Source organism: Passer domesticus, chromosome 27 (assembly GCF_036417665.1).
Source record: "Passer domesticus isolate bPasDom1 chromosome 27, bPasDom1.hap1, whole genome shotgun sequence".
Classification (NCBI taxonomy): domain Eukaryota; kingdom Metazoa; phylum Chordata; class Aves; order Passeriformes; family Passeridae; genus Passer; species Passer domesticus.
Window position 1 is genome coordinate 4,885,277 of NC_087500.1, and position 22,312 is coordinate 4,907,588.

General features: G+C 60.9%; 2 protein-coding genes across 2 annotated transcripts; one reads left to right on the plus strand and one right to left on the minus strand.

Annotated features, from left to right (window-relative positions):
- Positions 1-1,423: 1,423 nt before the first annotated feature.
- SLC35B1 (solute carrier family 35 member B1) lies at positions 1,424-6,585 on the minus strand. Its single transcript, XM_064399747.1, has 9 exons — positions 6,392-6,585; positions 5,925-6,028; positions 5,701-5,831; positions 4,347-4,377; positions 3,836-3,993; positions 2,948-3,074; positions 2,421-2,527; positions 2,000-2,153; positions 1,424-1,784 (listed from the first exon to the last, which is right to left on the minus strand). The coding sequence occupies exons 1-9, from the start codon at positions 6,568-6,570 to the stop codon at positions 1,732-1,734; spliced, it is 1,044 nt and encodes a 347-aa protein (XP_064255817.1). The 5' UTR covers positions 6,571-6,585; the 3' UTR covers positions 1,424-1,731.
- An 877-nt stretch (positions 6,586-7,462) lies between these two features.
- On the plus strand, positions 7,463-20,746 carry KAT7 (lysine acetyltransferase 7). Its single transcript, XM_064399746.1, has 15 exons — positions 7,463-7,702; positions 9,031-9,178; positions 10,968-11,144; positions 11,508-11,747; positions 12,441-12,523; positions 12,724-12,813; positions 13,331-13,429; positions 13,536-13,646; positions 14,486-14,677; positions 15,969-16,058; positions 16,418-16,558; positions 16,936-17,029; positions 17,164-17,310; positions 17,857-17,963; positions 19,187-20,746. The coding sequence occupies exons 1-15, from the start codon at positions 7,688-7,690 to the stop codon at positions 19,286-19,288; spliced, it is 1,836 nt and encodes a 611-aa protein (XP_064255816.1). The 5' UTR covers positions 7,463-7,687; the 3' UTR covers positions 19,289-20,746.
- Positions 20,747-22,312: the final 1,566 nt, after the last annotated feature.

The window sequence follows — 22,312 nt, forward strand, 5'->3', positions numbered from 1 at the left end:
AGAGGGAGCAGAGCTGCCAAATTCCCCCTGCGGGAGCCGGGCCCAGCTCCTGCCTCCCACCTCCCCTTCCCGGCCCTGATCCCCCTGCCCCGGGAGAATTCCCGGGAGAATTCCAGCGGGAATTTTCCCCCGGGCAGAATTCCAGCGGGAGTTTTCCCCGTGCCGGGAGCAGCAGGGCAGGATTTCAGCTCCCAGCCCGGCTCCAGGGGGCTCTGCTGTGGCCGGGAAGGATTAAACACGATGAAAAGGGGGGGAAAACGGGAGAAAAGGCGGATTTGCGGCTGGGTTTGGCTCCAGCAGCACGGCTCGAGCAGGGGTGGCACTGGAGCCGCTTTTTGCTGGGATTTTGTTGGGTTTCTCCCGGTCTTGGCTGGGAATGGTTAAAGCAGAGTTCCCCCTGCCGGTAGCTGAGGCCGGAGCGGCTGAAATCGGGATCTGAAGCCAGCAAAAGCCGGGAGGGAGGAAAACTGGGATCGGTTCAGGGCTGCTCAGCTTGGCCCGGGGCACCCAACAAATCCCCAAATGCAGCCTGGGAATTCCCTGCGGGAATGTCCTGCCCAGCCAGGCCAGCCCCGAACATTCCAGAGCCCCACTCCTGCCCCAGAATTCCTGCTGGGAAAGAGCTCCTGATCCCAAGGCTGCACAGGCAGAGGGAGCTCCCAGGGCTGAAAAAACCCCAAAATCTTTGATTTACCTGGATTTGCATCCAAGAGCTGGAGAAGGTCTGGTCCAAGCTGGGGCAGGTGCAGCTCAGAGAATTCTGAGCTGCCTCCAGCTGCACTTATTGGGAACCATGGAAGGGACCTTAAATCCCACCCCGGGACACCTCCCAGGACCCCAGGGCTGGAGGGGACTCCAGGAATAAACCCAACAGGCCTTGGCAGCAGGAATTAAAATCCCTTTTGCCCATCCCTGGGTGCTCTGGCAGCACTTTGTGCATCCCTGGGAGGAGTTTCCTGACGTTTTCCCCAGTCCAAGCCCTGCCTTGGGATGGGAAAGGGAGCAGAGCCCAAAACCAAGGAACAGAACCGTCCCACCCCGTTCCTTTGGGGTTTATTCCAGCTGGATCCAGGCAGGAACAGCCCCAAGGCTCCTCAGGAGGGGCCAGGAACCCCAGAGAGCTGCTCTGGGAATTCCTGCTGCGGCATCCCAGGGGATGGGACAGGAGCTGCCCCGAATTTGGGGAATTCTCATTTCCTGAGGCACATTCAGGATTTCCCTGCTGACACATCCCAGCGGGAGAAAATCCAAGGGGCTGCTCTGACCCTCCGGAAAACCCCACAGCTGGGAGGGGGTGCCTCCAACAAGGCTTTCATCCCAGGATCACCCCAAAGGACTGGGATCATTCCTCTCCCTCCCTGCAGAGCAGAGCTGGGCCCCCCCACATCAGCCAAATCCCCAAAAAAAGTCCTGAAGAAGCGGCCATTGTCTGGTTTTCTTTAATAAAGATAGGAAGGATTTGTGTTTTCCTGTTAAGGCAAGGATCTGCTGCTGCTGCTCGGCTCAGGGGGCAGCTCTGATTACACAAAAAAAGCAAAATTACACCTCAAACTAAAGGATTACATTTTAGAGACCATTCAGAATTAAAAAACCAAACCAAACTCAACCCAAAAATAAATTCCACACGGTTTCCTTCTGATTCCCTGTCCTGAGTCCAGTTCCACACCAGATTCTGAGGTACAAGACAATAAATTAAAAGTTCATTCCAACTGCGGGATCGCCCGATCGACCTCAATGCGACGTCTTCTTCACCCCCTTCCCGAATTTGGCATCGAGCCCAAGGCCTGGCAGGAGACAAAACACGACTTTGAGCTCTTCAAACCGGCAGGGAGATGGGAATTTTGGGAAAAAACCAGCTGAACATCCCCAAATTCACCCACGGAGTGAGCTGGGGGGAAGGGACCGAATGGATCCGCCGCTCCCACGCTCCCTGCAGAGGCTCCGTGGGTTTGAGGAGCTGCCAGGGCAGGGAGCCCGGGGATTTTGCCCCCAGACTCACCCAGGAACACCAGGACGGTGCCCACCCACTGCATGGGGCTGATGGGGTTGGCAAAGAGCACCACGGAGGCCAGGATGGTGAAGAACTTGCGGGTGGTGGTGATGATGGAGCACGTCAGGGGCCCGAAGTACACCACGGTCATGAAGATGAAACTCTGCCAGAGCACAGCCCCTGTCACTGGCACTGCCAGGGCAGGCAGCCAGGGGGAAATCCCAAAAGATCTCCCTTCAGATCCTGGCTTCTCCTGGGTTAAAGTGGGTTTGTGGCATCCTGGGACGGGCTGGAGGGGCCTTGGAGCTCATCCAGGGATGCTTCCCCTATCCCAGCCTGGCCTGGGGCAGCCACAGGTTCCCTGGGAATTCCATCCCAGCCCCTGCCAGGGAAGCAAAGCCCACCCCAAATCCCGTCCCTGAGCCCCGACCTGGCCCAGGGCGCTGGTGAGGCCGAAGAGCAGGATGTTGGAGATGATGCTGGGATAACGCTCCGTGAAACTCAGGAACTCCCAGAGCTCCCCCGTGAACAGGATCCCTGGAAAACAGCCAGGAGGAGCAGCCTGCATGGGGATCCCACCCTCGTGGGCTCAGAACCCCAAACCAGGCAGTGAACCCCACAAACTCCTGCAGGAAACACCAGCAGCAGAAGCAATCGCCCTCCTGGTTAATTAGTGAAAGAAAGATCATTAACTGGGATCAAATTCCAAGGGAACAGTCCCCAGCAATTAATCAGGAGTGCTAATCCTGGAATGGTTGGGTGGGGAGGGACCTTAAAGCTGCTGCAGTGCCAGGGGCAGCTCCCAGCCCTGCTGGGCTCCAGCTGGTGCTGCCAGCTGCAGAGGAGCTGAGCCCAGCGAGGGGCAGGGCTGGGCCTCGAGCAGAAACCCAAAAATCCCCAAGAGAACCAAGGCCAGAGGGCTCCAGGGCAGGGCCTGGAGCCAGCCCGGCTCCTCACCTGCCCCCAGGAAGAGCGTGGACCAGAGGTTGACGTTGAGCATCATGTGGTTGGAGCCTGTCTGGTAGTGAGCCCTCATGTGGTCCTGGGACACCCCCGTGAGCCCGTCCAGGGTCAGCGACAGCAGCTGGGCAGACAGACACACGGACAGGGCACACCGTCAGGTCCCCAGGGAAAATGGCAACCCCCCTTTGACAGCAGGGACCAGCAGGGATTGTCAGGGGGGCTGCAGGAGCTCCCAGGGCACACCCGGCCTGCTGCAGCCCCAGGGCACACCTGGGAGCATCCCCGGAGAGGGGGAATCCCACCTGGGAGCCCGGGGGTATCCTGGGGGAAATCTCACCCGGGACCCCAGGGTTTATGCCAGGTGTAAATCCCACCTGGGAGCTGGGATTTATCCTGGGGTAAATCCCACCTGGGACCCTGGGTTTATCCCAGGTGTAAATCACATCCGGGAACTTTGGTTTATCCCAGGTGCAAATCCCACCTGGGAGCCCAGGTTTATCCCAGGTGAGGGGTAAATCCCACCTGAGACCCCAGGGTTTATCCTGGGGTAAATCCCAGCCGGGAGCCCAGGGCTTATCCCAGGTGCAAATCCCACCTCAAACCTTGGAATTTATGCCATGTGAGAATAAATCCCACCTGAGTGTTTATCCCAGGAGTAAATCCCACTCTCAGGAGTAAATCCCCCCACCCTGAAGCCCTGGAATTTATCCCAGGTGAGGAGCAAATCCCACCTGAGTGCTGGAATTTCTTCCAGGAGTAAATCCCCCCAGAACCCCAGGATTTCTTCCAGCAATAAATCCCACCTGAGTCCCCCGGGGCTCCTGCCAGGTGCCACCCCCGAGCCCCAGCCCCGTGGGGTCCCCGTGGGGTCCCTGCACTCACCAGGAGCAGCTCCCCGTAGCCAAAGACGTGCTCGGTGTCCCCTGTCCCTTTCTTGGGCTTGTAGAGGAACAGGGCCACCCCCGCCACGATGAGCAGCACGCACAGGTACTTGGCTGGGGGGTACCTCTTGCGCAGCAGGGTCACCCCCAGCAGCATCACTGGGAAAAGGGAGGTCAGGAACTGCCCCTAAATCCACTCACAGGAATTAAATCCCCTAAAAAATCACCCCCAGCATCATCACTGGGAAAGGAGAGGTCAGGAACTGCCCCTAAATCCACCCACAGGAATTAAATCCCCTAAAAAATCACCCCCAGCAGCATCACTGGGAAAAGGGAGGTCAGAAACTGCCCCTAAATCCACTCAGAGAAATTAAACCACTAAAATATCATCCCCAGCAGCGTCACTGGGAAAAGGGAGGTCAGGAACTGCCCCAAATCCACCCACAGGAATTACATCCCTAAAAAATCACCCCAGCAGCATCAAACCCCCCAAAACTGGGCAATTCCCTTACCTGGGATGGGTTTGCAGGACTTGCCCAGGACCTGGGGAGGGAAGAGGGGCGTTACTGACCCACAGCCCAAAGTGAGACCCCAGAGTGACACCCCCAGAAATGAGACCCCCAAAAATGAGAGCTGCCAGGGGGTGACCCCAGCCCCTGCCCGGTGACACTGCCACCATCTCTGGGAGCTCTGTCCCCTCCCGGAGCCCTCCCTGGAGCCCAGCAGGGACCGGGACATGAACGTGACCCCAGGAAAGGGCAGGGGTGGGGTCACAGCCAGGGGTCCCTCAGTGTCCCTGTGCTGGGTGGGGGAGCTGTGTCCCCATGTCCCTGTCCCCCCGTGTCCCCATGCCCACCTGAGTGGGGTGGCTGTGCCCCATGCCCCTGTCCCCGTGTCCCCCTGGGCAGGATGGCTGTGCCCCCATGTCCCCCATGTCCCTGTCCCCCTGTCCCCTGTGTCCCCATGTCCCCCTGTGTGGGGTGGTTCTGTCCCTGTCCCCATGTCCCTGTCCCCGTGTCCCCTTGGGTGGGGTGGCTTTGTCCCCCTGTCCCCGTGCCCACCTGTGTGGGGTGGCTGTGTCCCTGTCACCCCCCTGTCCCCGTGTCCCTGTGCCCAGCTGTGTGGGGTAGCTGTGTCCCTGTCCCCCATGTCCCCCTGTCTCCCCCGTGTCCCCGTGGGTGGGGTAGCTCTGTCCTCATGTCCCCCGTGTCCCCGTGGGTGGGGTGGCTGTCCCCCCCTGCCCCCGTAGCCACCTGTGTGTGGGTGGCTGTGTCCCTGTGTCCCTGTCCCCCACGTCCCCGTGTGTGGGTGGCTGTGTCCCTGTCCCCGTGTCCCCCTGGGTGGCTCTGTCCCCCCCGTCCCCATTCCCACCTGCGTGGGGTGGCTGTGTCCCTGTGTCCCTGTCCCCCGTGTCACCCTGTCCCCCATGTCACCCCGTCCCCGTGCCCACCTGCGTGGGGTAGCTGTGTCCCTGTGTCCCTGTCCCCGTGTCACCCTGTCCCCGTGCCCACCTGTGTGGGGTAGCTGTGTCCCCGTGTCCCTGTCCCCCGTGTCACCCTGTCCCCGTGCCCACCTGCGTGGGGTAGCTGTGTCCCTGTCCCCCGTGTCCCCGTGTCCCTGTCCCCCGTGTCACCCTGTCCCCGTGCCCACCTGCGTGGGGTAGCTGTGTCCCTGTCCCCCGTGTCCCCGTGTCCCTGTCCCCCGTGTCACCCTGTCCCCGTGCCCACCTGCGTGGGGTAGCTGTGTCCCTGTCCCCCGTGTCCCCGTGTCCCTGTCCCCCGTGTCACCCTGTCCCCGTGCCCACCTGCGTGGGGTAGCTGTGTCCCCGTGTCCCTGTCCCCCGTGTCACCCCGTCCCCGTGCCCACCTGCGTGGGGTAGCTGACGAACTGCAGCGCGGCGTTGCTGGACACCATGGCGCCCAGGTAGGAGAGCGAGCAGGCGCCGTACAGCCAGCCCCGCGTGCGGTCGGGCCGCGCCGCCTCCGTCAGCCGGATCACTGCGGGACGGGGACGGGGACGGGACGGCTCAGGAGCGGCCCGGGGCTCGGGGGGCTCCGGGGGGCTCCGGGGGGCTCCGGGGCCGCACTTACGGAGCTTGGCGAAGGCGGCGTTGATCACGCACTGGATGAACACCAGCGTCAGCGCGTACTTGAACCTCTCCTGCTTGGCGCCCTCCCCGTAGCGGCCGCGGGTGCTGCGGGACGGACGGCGGGACACACGGACACCGGTGACACCGGGACGGACACCGGGGACACGGCCCAGGGCACGGGGAGGAGCGGCGCCAGCCCGGATGTGCCCCCGGCCCCGCGCCCCTGTCCCCGTGTCCCCCCAGCCCCAAGCCCCGGTCCCGTGTCCCCCCAGCCCCGTTACTCGGTGTTCCCCCGTCTCCAAGCCCCGTGTCCCTGTCCCGTGTCCCCCATCCCTGTCCCGTGTCCCCCAGCCCGGTTACTCCGTGTCCTCCAGCCCCAAGTCCCGGTCCCGTGTCCCCCAGCCCTGCCCCGTGTCCCCCATCCCCGTCCCGTGTCCCCCGGCCCCGCTCCGCCCCGCTGTCCCTCACATGCTCTCCTGCAGGATGCCGTAGTAGAAGTAGCAGGCGAACACGCCGAGGAAGCAGACGGGCAGGCGGAGGCGCTCGGGCAGCGCCGCGGCCGCGCTCGCTCCCATGTTGGCGGCGGGGCCGCTCAGCGCGGGCGGCACCTCCAGCGCCACATCCCGCGGCGCCCCGGGCGGCCTCATCGGCCCCGCCGCGCGCGCCCCGCCCCGCGCCGCCCCGCGCGCTGCCGGGCCCGCCGCCGCGGGAAAGGCGGGCGAGGCGAGCCGGGAACAGCGCGGGGCCGGGCGGGAGCTGCACGCCGCGACCGCCGAACGCTCCCCGGGGCTGCGCCCGCCGCGGTTCGGCCGCGATGGGAGCGGCGGTGAGCGCGGCGGTGCAGGCAGCACCGAGGGCACCCCAGGCCTAGGGGCCTTCGCGATGCGCGGCGCGCGCAGGCGCGCCGCCCGATGTGGAGAGCGGCGATTGGCTGCGCTGAGGGGGCGGGGTACAGGGACGGGCTCTGATTGGTGATCTCAGGAAGAGGCTCCGCCTACTCTGCGCGACACCGAGCGGGGACTTCCGGGGTCCTTCCGGCGGCCCGGGCCCGGCTCGAACGCGGCGGGTCCCGGCCGGGATCGGTTCCGCCCTGCCCGAGGCCCCGTGCAGTCGCTCCCGCTGCTCCGAGCCGCGCCTCTGGGAAGCTCCCGGGCTGAGCGGGGCCGGGGAGCAGCGAGTCAGGAAAGCACCGTGGCCGCCATGGCACTTTGTCCTTCACAGTTCCCCTCATCCCTACGGGAACCCCCGGGCCACACATCCCGCCTCCAGGGCGCTGCTTCCCGCAGGCTCCACGGAGGAGCTGCCGGTGCTGCTGCAATTCCCGAGGCTTCGCAGCACGAGGCAGCTCTGGGGGCTCCCCCGCCGGGGCTCGGCGCTGCCCGCACCCAGCACGGCGGCCGCGGTACCGGGCGGCCCCGTGCCCTCACCAAAGATGGCGGCCGCCGCAGCCGCCCCCGCCCCGCTGCCCACATCAAAGATGGCGGCGCGCGGCTTCAGCGCCGGCGGCGCCCGCCCGGCTCCAAGATGGCGCGCGGTCACGTGACGGGGGTGTGGGCCGCGTCCCGGCGGAAGCGTGAGGGACCGAGCAGGGAACGGCGGCTGGCGGCGGCGGGAGCGGGGCTGGCGCCGCACGAGCAGGCGTGCCGCAGGGCGGGGGACACGGCTGTCACCACGGAGTCCGCCAGCAGCAACACCGCGGCGGCCACCGCCGCTTCGCGGGCCGCGGGCGCCGGGGACCAGGCAACCTCACTGCCCCCGCCCAGGATGCAGCGCAGGAAGGTGAGCGCGGCCGGGAAACGGGGGAGGAGGCCGGCGGGCTCGGGCCGCTGCTCTCTACCCTTCCCCAGCCCCTCCGCTCCCTCTCCCGGCTCCAAAACTGGGGGGAAAATAGCGGCCTTCAGCCCCCAGCGCCCGCCTCCCGCGCGCTCTGATTGGCCGGAGCGCTAGCAGGCCGCGCGCTGATTGGCCGCTGTGCCTGTCACTCATCACCCCCAACGGCTACCGTTCCCCCTCCCCCGCGCCGGCAGCGGGGCCCGCCCCTTGCCGTTTCCGATTGGACACGCGCTCGGAGAGCTGGCCGTCTATTGGTCGCGTCTGCATGCCGGGCTGCCCGCCGATTGGCTGCTGCTGCTGTCCATCTCCGCCCCCAACGGTCACCTCCCGGCGCGAGCCTTGTTCCTCCCTTCCCCCACCGCGCCGCGGCCCCCCCCCCCCCCCCCCCCCGTTGGCGTTGCCGTGGGAGCAAGCCTCGCGCCGATTGGCCGCCGTTCGCTGTCAATCACGCGCCGCGAGGCCCGCCCTTTTTATCCTCGCGCTGCCATTGGTTGCCCTCCCTTTGGGCCCCGCCCGCGCGCGCTGTGATTGGCTGCGGCCCGCGCGGCTCCGCTGGGTGCAAAACAAAGCGTCGCGAGGCGCCCCCCCCACTCCCCTCATGGCGGCCGCGCCCCCCCCCCCCTCAGTCCCCTCACGGCCGCCGCCATCGCTGCCCCTCACGGCCCTGCCCGCCCCGGGCTCCCGCTGCTCCCCCGGCACCTACCCCAGACCCTCCTGTGCCCTCACGGCCCTGCCCGCCCCGGGCTCCCGCTGCGCCCCCGGCACCTACCCCAGACCCCCCGGTCCCCTCACGGTGTTACCGTTCAGCCGCGCCTGGAAATTAGGCACAAGCCTGGAATGGGGGGGGGGGGGAACATTAAAGGGTTGGAGTGTGAACGGTTTAATAATGAGAAATGAAGTGAAATGCTGTAATGGTGTTAAATAACGGAAAGGGAAAGGATTAAAAAATAGCAGTTGCTGACCGATGCCAGACTCTCTTGCAAACTGCTGCCCCACTTTGGGATAATTCTGGTCATTCCTGCAGTTTGTGTGCTGGGAATGGCACCCTGAGGTGGGAATATCCCTTTGGCCGTGAGGGATCACCTGTCACGGTTTGTTTTGGAAACTCCTCACTGGGAGAGCAGGAGACTCAAAAAGAAAGGGAAAAAAGAGTCCTTGGTTCGGGATAAAGCACCCAGGTCACGCTAGCGGCTGGGAGGACTGGAGAGCGTGAATATTCACTCATTTGACGTGGATTTGACCACGGGGCTGACGGGCGGTGTGTGCCGTTGCAGAGGAACGCGGGCAGCAGCTCGGACGGGACGGAGGACTCGGACTTCTCCACGGACCCCGAGCACACGGACAGCTCCGAGAGCGACGGCACCTCCCGGCGATCCGCCCGCGTCACCCGCTCCTCGGCCCGCCTCAGCCAGAGCTCCCAGGGTACGGCGGGCTCCCCTCTAACCGGGACAGGCTCTCCTTTAACCGGGGAGAGCTCTTCTTTAAATCAGCAAAAGGCTCTTCTTTAAATCAGGGAAAGGTTCTGCCTTAAACCGGGGAAAGGTTCTGCTTTCAACCAGGGAAAAGCTCTGCTTTCAACCAGGGAAAGGCTCTGCCTTAAACCAGGGAAACATTCTGCTTTAAACCAGGGAAAAGTTCTGCTTTAAACCAGGGAAACATTCTGCTTTAAACCAGGGAAAGGCTCTGCCTTAAACCAGGGAAAGGCTCTGCCTTAAACCAGGGAAAGGCTCTGCCTTAAACCAGGGAAAGGCTCTTCTTTAAACCAGGGAAAGGTTCTGCTTTAAACCAGGGAAACATTCTGCTTTAAACCAGGGAAAGGCTCTGCCTTAAACCAGGGAAAGGCTCTGCTTTAAACCGGGGAAAGGTTCTGCTTTAAACCAGGGAAACATTCTGCTTTAAACCGGGGAAAGGCTCTGCTTTAAACCGGGGAAAGGCTCTGCTTTCAACCAGGGAAAGGCTCTGCTTTAAACCGGGGAAAGGTTCTGCTTTAAACCAGAGTAAGGCTCTTCTTTAAACTGGGGAGAGGCTCTCCTTTACACTGGGGAAGGGCTCCTCCTCAAACTGGGGAAAAGTTCTTCTTTAAACTAGAGAAAGGTTCTTCTTTAAACCAGGGAAAGGCTCCTCCTTAAACTGGGGCAAGGCTCTTCCTCAAACCAGGGAAAGCCTTTCCTTAAACCAGATCCAGGCTCCTCCTTACACTGGGGCAAGGCTCTTCCTCAAACCGTGGAAAGTCTTTCCTTAAACCAGATCCAGGCTCTTCCTTAAGCCATGTCAAGGCTCCTCCAGCCCCACACAGAATCGCAGGTGCAGCTCCACAGCACAGGCAGCCCTGCTGTTCCCAAGGGTTATGGGTTCTTATCTAAACTGAGGGATCTTTGCTTCTCCAAATGGGAGCTGGCAGGTAATTACGGGTTAATTAACCTGGAGAAAGCTGGTGGTGCTCCAGATTGCTGCAAGTGCGCTGAGATTTTATCAGGCAAGGCCAGGGCATGGTGACACGGGCAGGACAGAGCCACGGGGCGTTGGTCAGCGTGGGGCAGGGGGAGCTGTGGGTGCCGTGGTGTGACTGGGGTGTCCCCGTGGTGTGACTGGGGTGTCCCCGTGGTGTGATTGTGGCTGCTGTGGTGTCCCCCCAGTGTAGCTGTGGTGTCCCCATGGTTCCTGGGGTGTCCCCATGGTTCCTGTGGTGTCCCCATGGTGTGATTGTGGTTGCTGTAGTGTCCCCGTGGTGTCCCCGCAGTGTAACTGTGGTGTCCCCATGGTTCCTGTGGTGTGACTGTGGTGTCCCCCCAGTGTTGTGGTGTCCCCATGGTGTGACTGTGGTTCCCATGGTGTGATGGTGGTGTCCCCGCAGTGTGCCCATGGTGTCCCCACGGTGTCCCCACGGTGTCCCCATGGTGTCCCTGCAGTGTCCCCATGGTGTCCCCATGATGTGACTGTGGTGTCCCTGCAGTATCCCTGTGGTGTCCCCGCGGTGTCCCCCTGGTGTGACCGTGGTGTCCCCTCGGTGTCCCCATGGCGTGACTGTGGTGTCCCCATGGTGTGACTGTGGTCCCCGTGGTGTCCCCATGGTGTGACTGTGGTCCCCGCGGTGTCCCTGTGGTGTCCCCACGGTGTCCCCATGGTGTGACTGTGGTCCCCGCGGTGTCCCTGCGGTGTCCCCGCGGTGTCCCCGCGGTGTCCCCGGTGTCACGCCGCGTTGCCCCAGCAGACTCCAGCCCGGTGCGGAACGCGCCGGCGTTCGGGCCGGACGAGCCGGTGTACTCCACGCGGAGGGTGACCCGCAGCCAGCAGCAGCCAGCTCCCGTCACCCCCAAGAAGTACCCGCTGCGACAGACGCGCTCCTCGGGCTCCGAGACCGAGCAGGCCGTGGACTTCTCTGACAGAGGTACCCTCGGGGGCTGGGAGTGCTGGGGTGGTGCCCACGGGGACTGGGAGTGCTGGGGTAGTGCCCACGGGGGCTGGGAGTGCTCCCTTGGTGCCCATGGGGACTGGGAGTGCTGGGGTAGTGCCCTCGGGGACTGGGAGTGCTCCCTTGGTGCCCACAGGGACTGGGAGTGCTGGGGTAGTGCCCACGGGGACTGGGAGTGCTCTGTTGGTATCCATATGGGCAGGGAATGCTCCCTTGGTGCCCACAGGGGCAGGGAATGCAGCTCCCAGGGTGGGAGAGGCTCTGTGCAGCCCCCGAGGCGTTTCTGGGAGCATTTTTGGGAGCTGTGCCCTCAGCCGTGTCCCCTCTGCCCCTCCCCAGACACCAAAAACACGGCGGACCACGACGAGTCCCCGCCGCGCACCCCCACGGGCAACGCGCCCTCCTCGGAGTCCGACATCGACATCTCCAGCCCCAACGTGTCCCACGACGAGAGCCTGGCCAAGGACATGTCCATGAAGGACTCGGGCAGCGACCTCTCGCACCGGCCCAAGCGCCGCCGCTTCCACGAGAGCTACAACTTCAACATGAAGTGTCCCACTCCTGGCTGCAACTCCCTGGGTACGGCCGTGCCTCGGCGGCGCTGCTCGGGGCTGCTCGGGTGTCAGCCTGGGAACTGCAGGGAAATAGGGCCGGGAGATTGACACTGACCCAAGCCTGGGAACTGCAGGGAAATAGGGCCAGGAGATTGACACTGACCCAAGCCTGGAAACTGCAGGGAAATAGGGCCAGGAGATTGACACTGACCCAAGCCCGGGAACTGCAGGGAAATAGGGCTGGGAGATTGACACTGACCCAAGCAGCAATCCTGGGAACTGCAGGGAAATAGGGCCAGGAGATTGCTGCTTTGGTTGGTGTCAATCCTAAAAATGGGCAGGGAATCAGGGTCAGGAATGGCAAGGAGCAGGTCTGGAGAAGGGATGTGAAGCATAAACACAGGGATGTTGTTCCTGGAGGTGTTTTCTGTTTTGGGGGGTGACAGGGTGAGGAACCAGATGGGAGGGTGAGCACAGGTGTGGGAGGAAAATCCCAGATTTGTGGGCAGGGAACTGGTTTTTGCCAGAAACAGGATTTCAATGCCAAATTACTGCACTCCCATCCCTGCCTGCTTTGGCTTGGTGTCAGAAAGGTTCTCCTTCCTTTTTAAACCAGGAAGTTTCCTCCTCCTGCCCCCCTGTCAGTGATCCTGTGAGGGATCTCCATCTCTTTGGGATCATTTGCCACAAGGTTTGCTGTTTTCCTGACCCCTTGCAGGACACCTGACGGGGAAGCACGAGCGCCACTTCTCCATCTCGGGGTGTCCTCTCTACCACAACCTCTCAGCAGATGAGTGCAAGGTAAACCTGAGTGGTTTTGCCTTTGATTTCTCCTCCTGTGGGATTTTTAGGGTAAAATGCTGATCCTTGAGCAGCAAGCAGTTCACAGCTGCGTGCTGCTGTGCTTGGCTGTGGGGCAGCAGCGTTGTGTGTCACACCCTGGAGGGGCAGGGGGTGGCAGGAGGTGGCTGCAGCCCTGACAGGTGAATTTTGGCCCCCAGGTGAGGGCACAGAGCCGGGACAAGCAGATTGAGGAGCGGATGTTGGCCCACAGGCAGGATGACAACAACAGGCACGCCACCAGGCACCAGGTGAGGGCACAGCCCCAGCTCCCAGCGCAGGGCTGGGGGTCTGGGCTCCCTTCTCCACATCCTGACCCTGCCCAGCTGCCATTCCAGAGCGGGAATTCCCTGGGTCCCCTCAGTGGGGTTGGAGCAGGCAGGGAGAGCAGAGCTGTGTTCTCAGCATGATCCTTTCCCTGAGTTTGGGTGTGCAGCACCAGGGAATTCCTGCAGAGCTGTAAACTGCAATTTCCCTCTGAGTAACCAGCAGAGAGCCAGAGCAGGGGAATGACATTTCCCAGTCCCTGAGTCAGCTGGGAGCTGTTCCCCAGCACAGAGCATTCCGTGGGGAGCTCACCCTGTCCTGTGGTGGGAAGGAAATTTCCTGCTTTGCATTCCTGTGCTGCAGCTGCAGTGCCCTGTGATTAGCAGAGGGTCTGGTTCAGACCTCATGGAATGGCAGCCAGGATGGAATTCTTTGGGGTGGGCAGGGAAGGGGGAGGTTTGAGGGGCTGGAGTCTCTCAAGGCCCCACTGGGGTTTTTCAGGCCCCCACAGAGAGGCAGCTGCGCTACAAAGAGAAGGTGGCTGAGCTCAGGAAGAAGAGGAACTCGGGGCTCAGCAAGGAGCAGAAGGAGAAATACATGGTAAAAGCAGGAATTCTGTCCTCTCACTCCCCCTGGGATGCAGCTTGGCTCTCCCAGCCATCCTGCAGCAGCTCAGCAGCCCGAGTGCTGTGCTGTGGTTTTGCAGGAGCACAGGCAGACCTATGGCAACACCAGGGAGCCTCTCCTGGAGAACCTGACCAGCGAGTACGACCTGGAGCTGTTCCGCAGGGCCCAGGCCCGCGCCTCCGAGGACCTGGTGAGACCCTGAGACCCTGCCCCAGGCCCAGCCCGGGGCTCTGGGGGAGCCAGCCTGGCTGGGGTGACTGCTGCAGCTGAGCTCTGCGCTCAGGAATGTGTGGTGACATTCCAGGGCTGCTCCCAGGGACAGTGGCAGCTTCAGCCTCCCTGCTGAGGGCTGGGGACAACAAAAGCCACCTCAGCCTGTGACTGAGTTCATGGGCTGGTGTTGCTGAGGCTCCTGAGGAGCTTCCCAAAGCCACATCCCATTCCAGACAGGGATCAAAGGATCCTTTGATGCTTTCCTGGGACAGCTGGGGTTCCTGGGGCACAGCCCTGGGCTGTGTCACGGAGCCACAGGATGGACTGGGCTGGAAAAGCCTCTGAGATCATCGAGTGCCACCCGTGACCTGACACCACCTTGTCCCCAAGTGCCACATCCACCTCCAGGGACAGTGACACTTCCCTGGGCAGCCCCTTCCAGTTCCCAATCCCTCTTTCTGGGAAGAAATCCCTCCTCATGTGCAGCCTGGCCCAGCATGGGGCCGTGTCCTCCTGCCCTGTGTTCCCTGGGAGCAGAGCCTGGCCCCACCCTGGCTGCACCCTCCTGCTGGGGTTTTGAGAGCCAGGAGGTCTCCCCTGGTCCTTTTCTCCAGGATAAACACCCCAGCTCCCTCAGCTGCTCTCACAGCACTCGTGTCCTGTCCCTGGGGTCAGGAGAGGAGCAGGGAGCGTCCAGGAGCTGTAGGAATTTAACAAATTCAGAAAGCTTGAAACACATCTCCTCCAGGAAAACAAATCCCAATTCCCCTGCTGCTGCTTTGAGTTTTGGCTAACCCTGCTTTCCCCGGGGGGCAGGAGAAGCTGAGGCTGCAGGGGCAGATCACCGAGGGCAGCAACATGATCAAGACCATCGCGTTCGGGCGCTACGAGCTGGACACGTGGTACCACTCGCCCTACCCCGAGGAGTACGCGCGCCTCGGGCGCCTCTACATGTGCGAGTTCTGCCTCAAGTACATGAAGAGCCAGACCATCCTGCGCAGGCACATGGTGAGGGCTGGGGCTCAGGCCTGCCGGGGGTGCTGCTCTGGGGTCAGGGGGGGCTCATTCCCGATGGGAATGCTGCTGTGGGGTCAGAGAATGGCTCATTCCCGCTGGGAATGCTGCTCTGGGGTCGGGGGGGCTCCTTCCCACTGGGAATGCTGCTCTGGGGTCAAGGAATGGCTCATTCCCGCTGGGAATGCTGCTCTGGGGTCAGGGAAGGGCTCATTCCCACTGGGAATGCTGCCCTGGGGTCAGAGAATAGCTCATTCCCGCTGGGAATGCTGCTGTGGGGTCAGAGAATAGCTCATTCCCGCTGGGAATGCTGCTGTGGGGTCAGAGAATAGCTCATTCCCGCTGGGAATGCTGCTCTGGGGTCAGGGGGGGCTCATTCCCGCTGGGAATGCTGCTCTGGGGTCAGGGGGGGCTCATTCCCGATGGGAATGCTGCTGTGGGTTCAGAGAATGGCTCATTCCCGCTGGGAATGCTGCTGTGGGGTCAGGGGGGGCTCCTTCCCACTGGGAATGCTGCTCTGGGGTCAGGGGGGGCTCATTCCCGCTGGGAATGCTGCTCTGGGTTCAGAGAATGGCTCATTCCCGCTGGGAATGCTGCTCTGGGGTCAGGGGGGGCTCCTTCCCACTGGGAATGCTGCCCTGGGGTCAGGGGGGGCTCATTCCTGCTGGGAGTGCTGCTCTGGGTTCAGGGGGGCTCATTCCAGCTGGGAATGCTGCTCTGGGGTCAGGGAATGGCTCATTCCCACTGGGAATGCTGCCCTGGGGTCAGGGGGGGCTCATTCCTGCTGGGGGTGCTGCTGTGGGGTCAGGGAGGGCTCAGTCCCACTGGGAATGCTGCTGTGGGACCGGGGGGGCTCCTTCCCACTGGGAATGCTGCTCTGGGGTTATGGGGGGCTCAGTCCTGCTAGGAATGCTGCTGGGGGGTGAGGGGGGGCTCAGGCCTGCTGGGGGTGCTGCTGTGGGACCAGGGAATGGCTCATTCCACTGGGAATGCTGCTGTGGGGTCAGGGGGTCTCAGTCCCACTGGGAATGCTGCTGTGGGCTCAGGGGGTCTCAGTCCCACTGGGAATGCTGCTGTGGGGTCAGGAGGGGCTCAGTCCCACTGGGAATGCTGCTGTGGGGTCAGGAATGGCCCAGCCAGGCTCAGCCCGTGCACGTGGCAGTGCCTGGCGCCAGGCTGGCGTGGCTGGGGTGCAGTGGCAGGGCAGGCTGCAGTCCCCTGTCCCCCTGGGGACACCCTGGTCCCCAGGCCAGCGGTGACAGCCCCGATTCTGTCCCTGTGCCAGGCCAAGTGTGTCTGGAAGCACCCCCCGGGGGACGAGATCTACCGCAAGGGCTCCATCTCCGTCTTCGAGGTGGATGGCAAGAAGAACAAGGTGAGTGGGAGCTGCTGGCCCTGCAGGCAGCCCAGGTGGCCCTCAGGCAGCCCAGGTGGCCCTCAGGCAGCCCAGGTGGCCCTGCTGGCCCTGCTCACAGAGGGGCTGCTGCGCTCTGGCTGTCCCTGCAGGAGTTGTGCTGCTGCTCCCGTGGTGCCCCAGCAGCTCCCTCTGTGTCACCCAGCAGGGGTGAGGGGCAGGATCCAGCCTCATCCATTTCCATCACCAATTTAATTGTTCCCTGGCCCAGCTGCTCTGTTTCCCCATCACTTCTCAGATGATTCTGAGGGTTTTTTGTCCTTGCCCACATTTGGGGTATCCCACTGGAGTAAACACCTGCATCTCTTTTCTGTGCCCAGATCTACTGTCAGAACCTGTGTCTGCTAGCAAAGCTTTTCCTGGACCACAAAACCCTTTATTATGATGTGGAGCCCTTCCTCTTCTACGTCATGACAGAGGCTGACAACACTGGCTGCCACCTGATCGGGTATTTCTCCAAGGTCAGTGGAAACACTCATCCCCCACCTCACTGAAATGGGGTTTAGGGCCCCCTCATCAGCCCCAAATCCCTTTTGCAGTCTCAGGGTTTGCTGCTTTTGGGAGAGATGAAAGTCCAAGGCTGAGCTGCAGGGGTTGTTGTGTTTGCTGAGGGATTGCAGGTGCTGTGCTGCTCCATCTTTCCTCATTCCCAGCAAAAACCAAACCAGCTCCAAGGAATTGTGGTTTCCAGGAAGCAGAGTGGTGTCTTCATGAGGGAGAAAGAAACTGGGAAGGAATGTGGAGAAAATACATGAACATAAATATTAATCACCATGATTTTTTCATAAAATAAAACAGCTAAAGGATTAAAAATTCTGAGCTCTGCTCTTGTTTCCAGGAGAAGAATTCCTTCCTGAACTACAACGTGTCCTGCATCCTGACCATGCCCCAGTACATGAGACAAGGCTATGGCAAAATGCTCATTGACTTCAGTGAGTGTGGGGGGAATCCAGGGGCAAACTCCTCCAGCTCCACCAGGAAATCTCCCCTGGCTGCTGCTGCTGGAGCAGCTTCCACCCTGGTTCATTTCTGAGCCGTTTAAATATGGTTATTTTTGTATTTTTAGGCTATTTGCTGTCCAAAGTAGAGGAGAAGGTTGGCTCCCCAGAGCGTCCCCTGTCTGACCTGGGCCTGATCAGCTACAGGAGCTACTGGAAGGAAGTTCTGCTGCGGTACCTGCACAACTTCCAGGGCAAGGAGATCTCCATCAAAGGTCAGGGGGGCTTTGGGAACACCCCCGTGCCTCTCAGGCCTGCCTCACCCACCCCACTGTTTGTGGAGCACTGAGTTTCATGGGGTGTTGCTGTGGTTGGGAGTGGCTCCTTCCCAGCCCTGCCAGCAGCAGAGATGGGCCATGTGCAGCTTTTTGAATCATTAATGGGCTGCTTGATGAAAAAAACTGCAATTTAAAGAAAGATTCAGCAAAAACCTTCATCCAGAATGCTTATTTTAACAAAAAAAAAAAAAAGGCTCCTGCAGCCAATATTGAGAATATTTGGCTTTTTTTTAATGGCATTTCTCTGTTGGTGGCACCTGGGAGGCCGTGGAGTTTCCTGGGGACATGAGGTACCCTGCAAAAGCAGGATTGCACCTTCTCTCAGGGGATTTGTTCCAGATCCCAAGCCCAGCACCCCCAAACCCTGCAATCCTGGCTGTGCCTGCTCAGTCCCACATTCCTGAGGGAGGGAATTACCCATAGCTGCTGCTGGGCCCCGGGGTTTGGGGCTGTGTCAGAGGCTCTGCTGGGCTCTGATTGCAGAGATCAGCCAGGAGACTGCTGTGAACCCCGTGGACATCGTCAGCACCCTGCAGGCCCTGCAGATGCTCAAGTACTGGAAGGGCAAGCACCTGGTCCTCAAGAGACAGGTGAGCCTGGGCCCTCCTGGGCACCTCCCTTCTCCTCCTCCTTCTCCTGGCTGGAATCAGGCTTCCATTCCTCCTTTTCCTTGTTGGAATCAGGGCTTCCATTCCTCCTTTTCCTTGTTGGAATCAGGGCTTCCATGGCTTCTCCTCCTTCTCCTGGCTGCAGTCAGGGCTTCCATGGCTTCTCCATTCCTCCTTTCCCTTGCTGGGATCTGGGCTTCCTTGGGTTCTCCTCCTTTTCCTTGCTGGGATCAGGGCTCCTTGGGTTCCCCTTTCCCTTGCTGGGATCAGGGCTCCTTGGCTTCTCCAGCCTGCTCGTTCTCATCTCCAAGTAAAACAGGAGGTGGGAATCCGACCTTGTTTTTCAGCAGGGCAGGAATGAGCCCTGCAGGACGCCCCAAAATCCCCCCCTGAGCATCCCTGGGAGGGGGATCCAAACCCCCCTGGAGCTCTGGCAGCCTGGGGGCCGTGCCCATTGCCTGTTCCACCCTCTGGATGAGGAGCTTTCCCTAAAACCCAACCCAAACCTCCCCGAGCTGCTGTGAGCAGGGCTGGTGGAGCCCTGCATGGCTCCTGCCTGATCCCTCCCTGACAAATCCCTGCGTGGGGGGTTGAGACCCCAAACCTTCTCCCTTCCCTGGAGCTCGATTGGGCTTCTGGAAAGCTCCATGGAGGAGAAGTTGTTCTTTTGGGGTAACTTCGGTGTAACTTTGCTGTTATTGTGCTGATATTTGGTGTTGTTTTGCTGTTACTCTGCTGTTATTTTGGTGTTACTCTGCTGTTATTTTGGTGTTACTCTGCTGTTATTTTGGTGTTACTCTGGTGTTGCTTTGGTCTTGTTTTGGTGCAAGTCTGCTGTTACTTTGGTGCTGTTTTGGTCTTGTTTTGGTGTTACTCTTCTGTTACTCTGTTGTTGTTTTGGTCTTATTTTGATGTTACTCTGGTGTTGTTTTGGTGCTACTCTGCTGTTACTTTGGTGCTGGTTTGGTATTGCTTTGGTGTTGCTCTGGTGTTGTTTTGGTGTAACTCTGCTGTTATTTTGGTGCTGTTTTGGTCTTGTTTTGGTGTAACTCTGCTGTTACTTTGGTGCTGTTTTGGTGTCCCCCTGCTCTCCCTGTGCCGTTCCTTTGAGGCATCAATGTCCGAGCCCCTCCCCGGCGTGGTGCTGTGCCAGGGCTGATTCCCCAGCAGGATCCCCCCTGAGCTGCCCCTCCTGCTCTCCCCAGGACCTGATCGATGAGTGGATCGCCAAGGAGGCCAAGAGGTCCAACAGCAACAAGACCATGGACCCCAGCTGCCTGAAGTGGACCCCTCCCAAGGGCACCTAAGGGTCCCAGGAGCCCAGGCCGCAGGGACGCGTGTGCTGCCGTGGTGGCTGGCTGCTGCAGTGTCCCCAGGGCGGGGCTGGCCTGGCCCTGTGTCCCCTCAGTTCTGAGGAACTCGCGTGGTTCGGCCTCAGTGAGGCCGCGAGGACTGGAAGTGGCTGGGAGCCCCAGGCAGCTCTGACTGCTGGGCCTGTCCCTGTCCCTGCTGTCCTGCTCCGTCCCTCTGTCCCTCCCGCAGCTTCCCTGGCTGCTGGGCTCAGCCCTGGCTCGTGGACAGTGCTGGAAATGCTTCTGTGGGGCAGCCCTGCGGTGGCTTGGGGCTGCTCCTGGCCCATTCCGTGTCTGAGATAGCTTTAGTGGGGTCACTGCCCCTCTCCCAGCAGCTTTCCCTAGGATCCAGCAGATCTTCACTTAGTTCCTGTTGTACAGCCAGAATTGCACCTCCTGCACCCGAGGGAGTCACTGGGTGTTGCTGTCACCCCCTCCTGGAGCCACCACAGCCCTGCTGGAAGCACCTCTGGAGTAGAATTCCCATTTTTCCTGGTGTGTATCTTGTGGAATTGCTGAGTTCCTGTACATAAACCACCTGCTGAGTGTATTCCCCATGAGATGTTTTTCCCAGAGCAGCCTTCCTGGAATTGCAGGTCCCTTTTTATTGGAGTTTTTTTTTCCCCCTCCAGGCTGAAGGAATCCAAACTTTGGCCTTTTCCAAAGAGCCACAGGAACTCCCAGCCCCAATTCCAGGAGCTGGTGGTTTGCTGTGCTCCAGGGAGGGATGGATTCCCTGGCAGAGCAAAAAAATAGCTTTGATTCCTCCCTCTCATCCACAGAAATATCCCAGAATGGCCTCCCAGTAAAACCAGTGTCCTCCTGCCACCCATCCCTGTGTGGCTCCAGTGTCACTGGCAGAGGGGACAGCCCTGGGAAGGGGCTGAATTCTGGTCCCAGTGCTGGGTTCCCTGGTCCCAGTGCTGGATTCCCTGATCCTAATGCTGATTTCAGTGATCCCAGTGCTGATTTCCTCCATCCCAGTGCTGGATTCCCTGATCCCAGTGCTGATTTCAGTGATCCCAGTGCTGGATTTCCTCCATCCCAGTGTGATTTCAGTGATCCCAGTGCTGATTTCAGTGATCCCAGTGCTGGATTTCCTCCATCCCAGTGCTGATTTCCTCCATCCCACTGACTCCTCACGGATCAGGCTGTGAAATGAAGCACTCCTGGGAAGGTGGGGGCCATTCCCATTAACCACTGCCCCATCCTGACTGGAAAAGCTCCCTCCTGCTTCCCTGCCTTTGTCCTGGACCCCCCAAGCCCCGCCAGCCCTGGCTGCTGGCTGTGGCCCCGTGGGCATTACTGACCCCTGTCCCCATCCCAGCTCAGATCCCAGGAATGTCCCAGGCAGGGGGAGGCCGTGCTGCTCCTGTACCCCCTCCTCAATCAATAAAAGCATGTTCCTGCTCCCGCCGTGGTCCTGCTTTCCCTGCAGCCCCCGAGCAGCAGCTGCTCCCCCCCGGCCCCAGGGCTGCTCTGACCCCCAGGCCGGGGGGTTGGGATTGGCCCTGGAGCAGCCTCGGGGCTGAGTCTTCCCCAGACATCCTGCTCGGACAGTGGCACTGCTTTGAGTCTTTTCCATGAAGGAGTTTTCCCTGATACCTCCCCTGACGCCTGAGGCTGTTCTTTGGGACCAGAAGAGTTTTCCCCACATGGAATTTCCCCCTTTTCCATGCAGGAATTTTCCCTGATCTCCATCCTAAACCTCCCCTGACATGATCTGAGGCTGTTCTTTGGGACCAGAGGAGTTTTCCCCCACATGGAATTTTCCCTGATATCCATCCTAAACCTCCCCTGGCACCTGAGGCTCTTCTTGGGACAAGAAGAGTTTTCCCCACATGGAATTTCCCCTTTTTCCATGCAGGAATTTTCCCTGATCCCCATCCTAAACCTCCCCTGGCATGATCTGAGGCTGTTCTTTGGGACCAGAGGAGTTTTCCCCCACATGGAATTTTCCCTGATATCCATCCTAAACCTCCCCTGGCACCTGAGGCTCTTCTTGGGACAAGAAGAGTTTTCCCCACATGGAATTTCCCCTTTTTCCATGCAGGAATTTTCCCTGATCCCCATCCTAAACCTCCCCTGGCACCTGAGGCTGTTCTTGGGACCAGAAGAGTTTTCCCCACGCTGAGGGAAAGCTGCTGAAGGAGAATTCCCCGAGATCTCCCTGGATTTCCAGGAGCTGCTCGGTGGCTCCTGATCCTTCTCCCCCTGGAGTTCCTGCTGCCTTCTCCCTTTTGCTGGGGTGGTTTGGGGCAGGATGTGGTGGGGAGCAGGGGCTGGCATTCCCAAAAGGAGCCGGGGGAAGCAGGAAGAAACGGGAGCTAAATCCATCCAGTGACTTCAGCTGTTCCTATTGTCATCCTCAGCCCGTGGGGACAATCCGTGTGCCCCCAGCCCCCCCCCTGCTGTCCCAAACCCACGGAAAGAGCTGGAACAGCCTCTCCTGGCCAGGGAAGAGCAGCTCTATTCCTGGGATCGTCCCCTGTCATTATCTCAGCCTTTCCTGCCCTCCCCAGCCCGGCCCACGCGGCCCCGAAACCACCGGAGAGGTGCAGGAGAAAAAACGGGAGCCAGGAGAGGGAAAAGAAAACATCCCCAGGAAACCACGGGTGCCAAAGGCTCCTGCGGCTTTCCTGCAGCCCGGCGGGCCTGGCACCTCCCTGCAGTGCCCAGGCTGCCAGAGCCTTCCGAGTGCAGCCGGGTTTGGGATCGCTGTGGGGCGGAGGGAGCCTCAATCCCGGCCGTTCCCACCCTGCCGCGGGCAGGACCCCTCCGCCGTGCCGGGCTGCCCCAAGCCCCCTCCGTGGGCACTTCCAGGGATGGAGCACCCGCGTTTAACCTGGGAAACAATTCCAGCCCCTCCTGCTGTTCCCAGTTCTCCCAGTTTGGGCACGTCCCTTCCCGAGCGGGGCGCTGGGAGCAGGAGGCTGCTCCCAGCCTGAGCCCGGAGCAGCTGGGAAGGAGCAGGATCCC

Coding starts and splice junctions, on each gene's coding strand:
- SLC35B1 (XM_064399747.1), bottom strand. CDS start 6,570: ATGAGGCCGCCCGGGGCGCCGCGGGATGTGGCGCTGGAGGTGCCGCCC. Junction 3,994..4,346: donor GTCCTGCAAACCCATCCCAG/GTAAGGGAATTG, acceptor CCCTTTTCCCAG/TGATGCTGCTGGGGGTGACC. Junction 2,528..2,947: donor CACGCTCTTCCTGGGGGCAG/GTGAGGAGCCGG, acceptor GCTGTTTTCCAG/GGATCCTGTTCACGGGGGAG.
- KAT7 (XM_064399746.1), top strand. Junction 13,647..14,485: donor CCCGCGCCTCCGAGGACCTG/GTGAGACCCTGA, acceptor CCCGGGGGGCAG/GAGAAGCTGAGGCTGCAGGG. Junction 17,030..17,163: donor CAAAATGCTCATTGACTTCA/GTGAGTGTGGGG, acceptor TTGTATTTTTAG/GCTATTTGCTGTCCAAAGTA.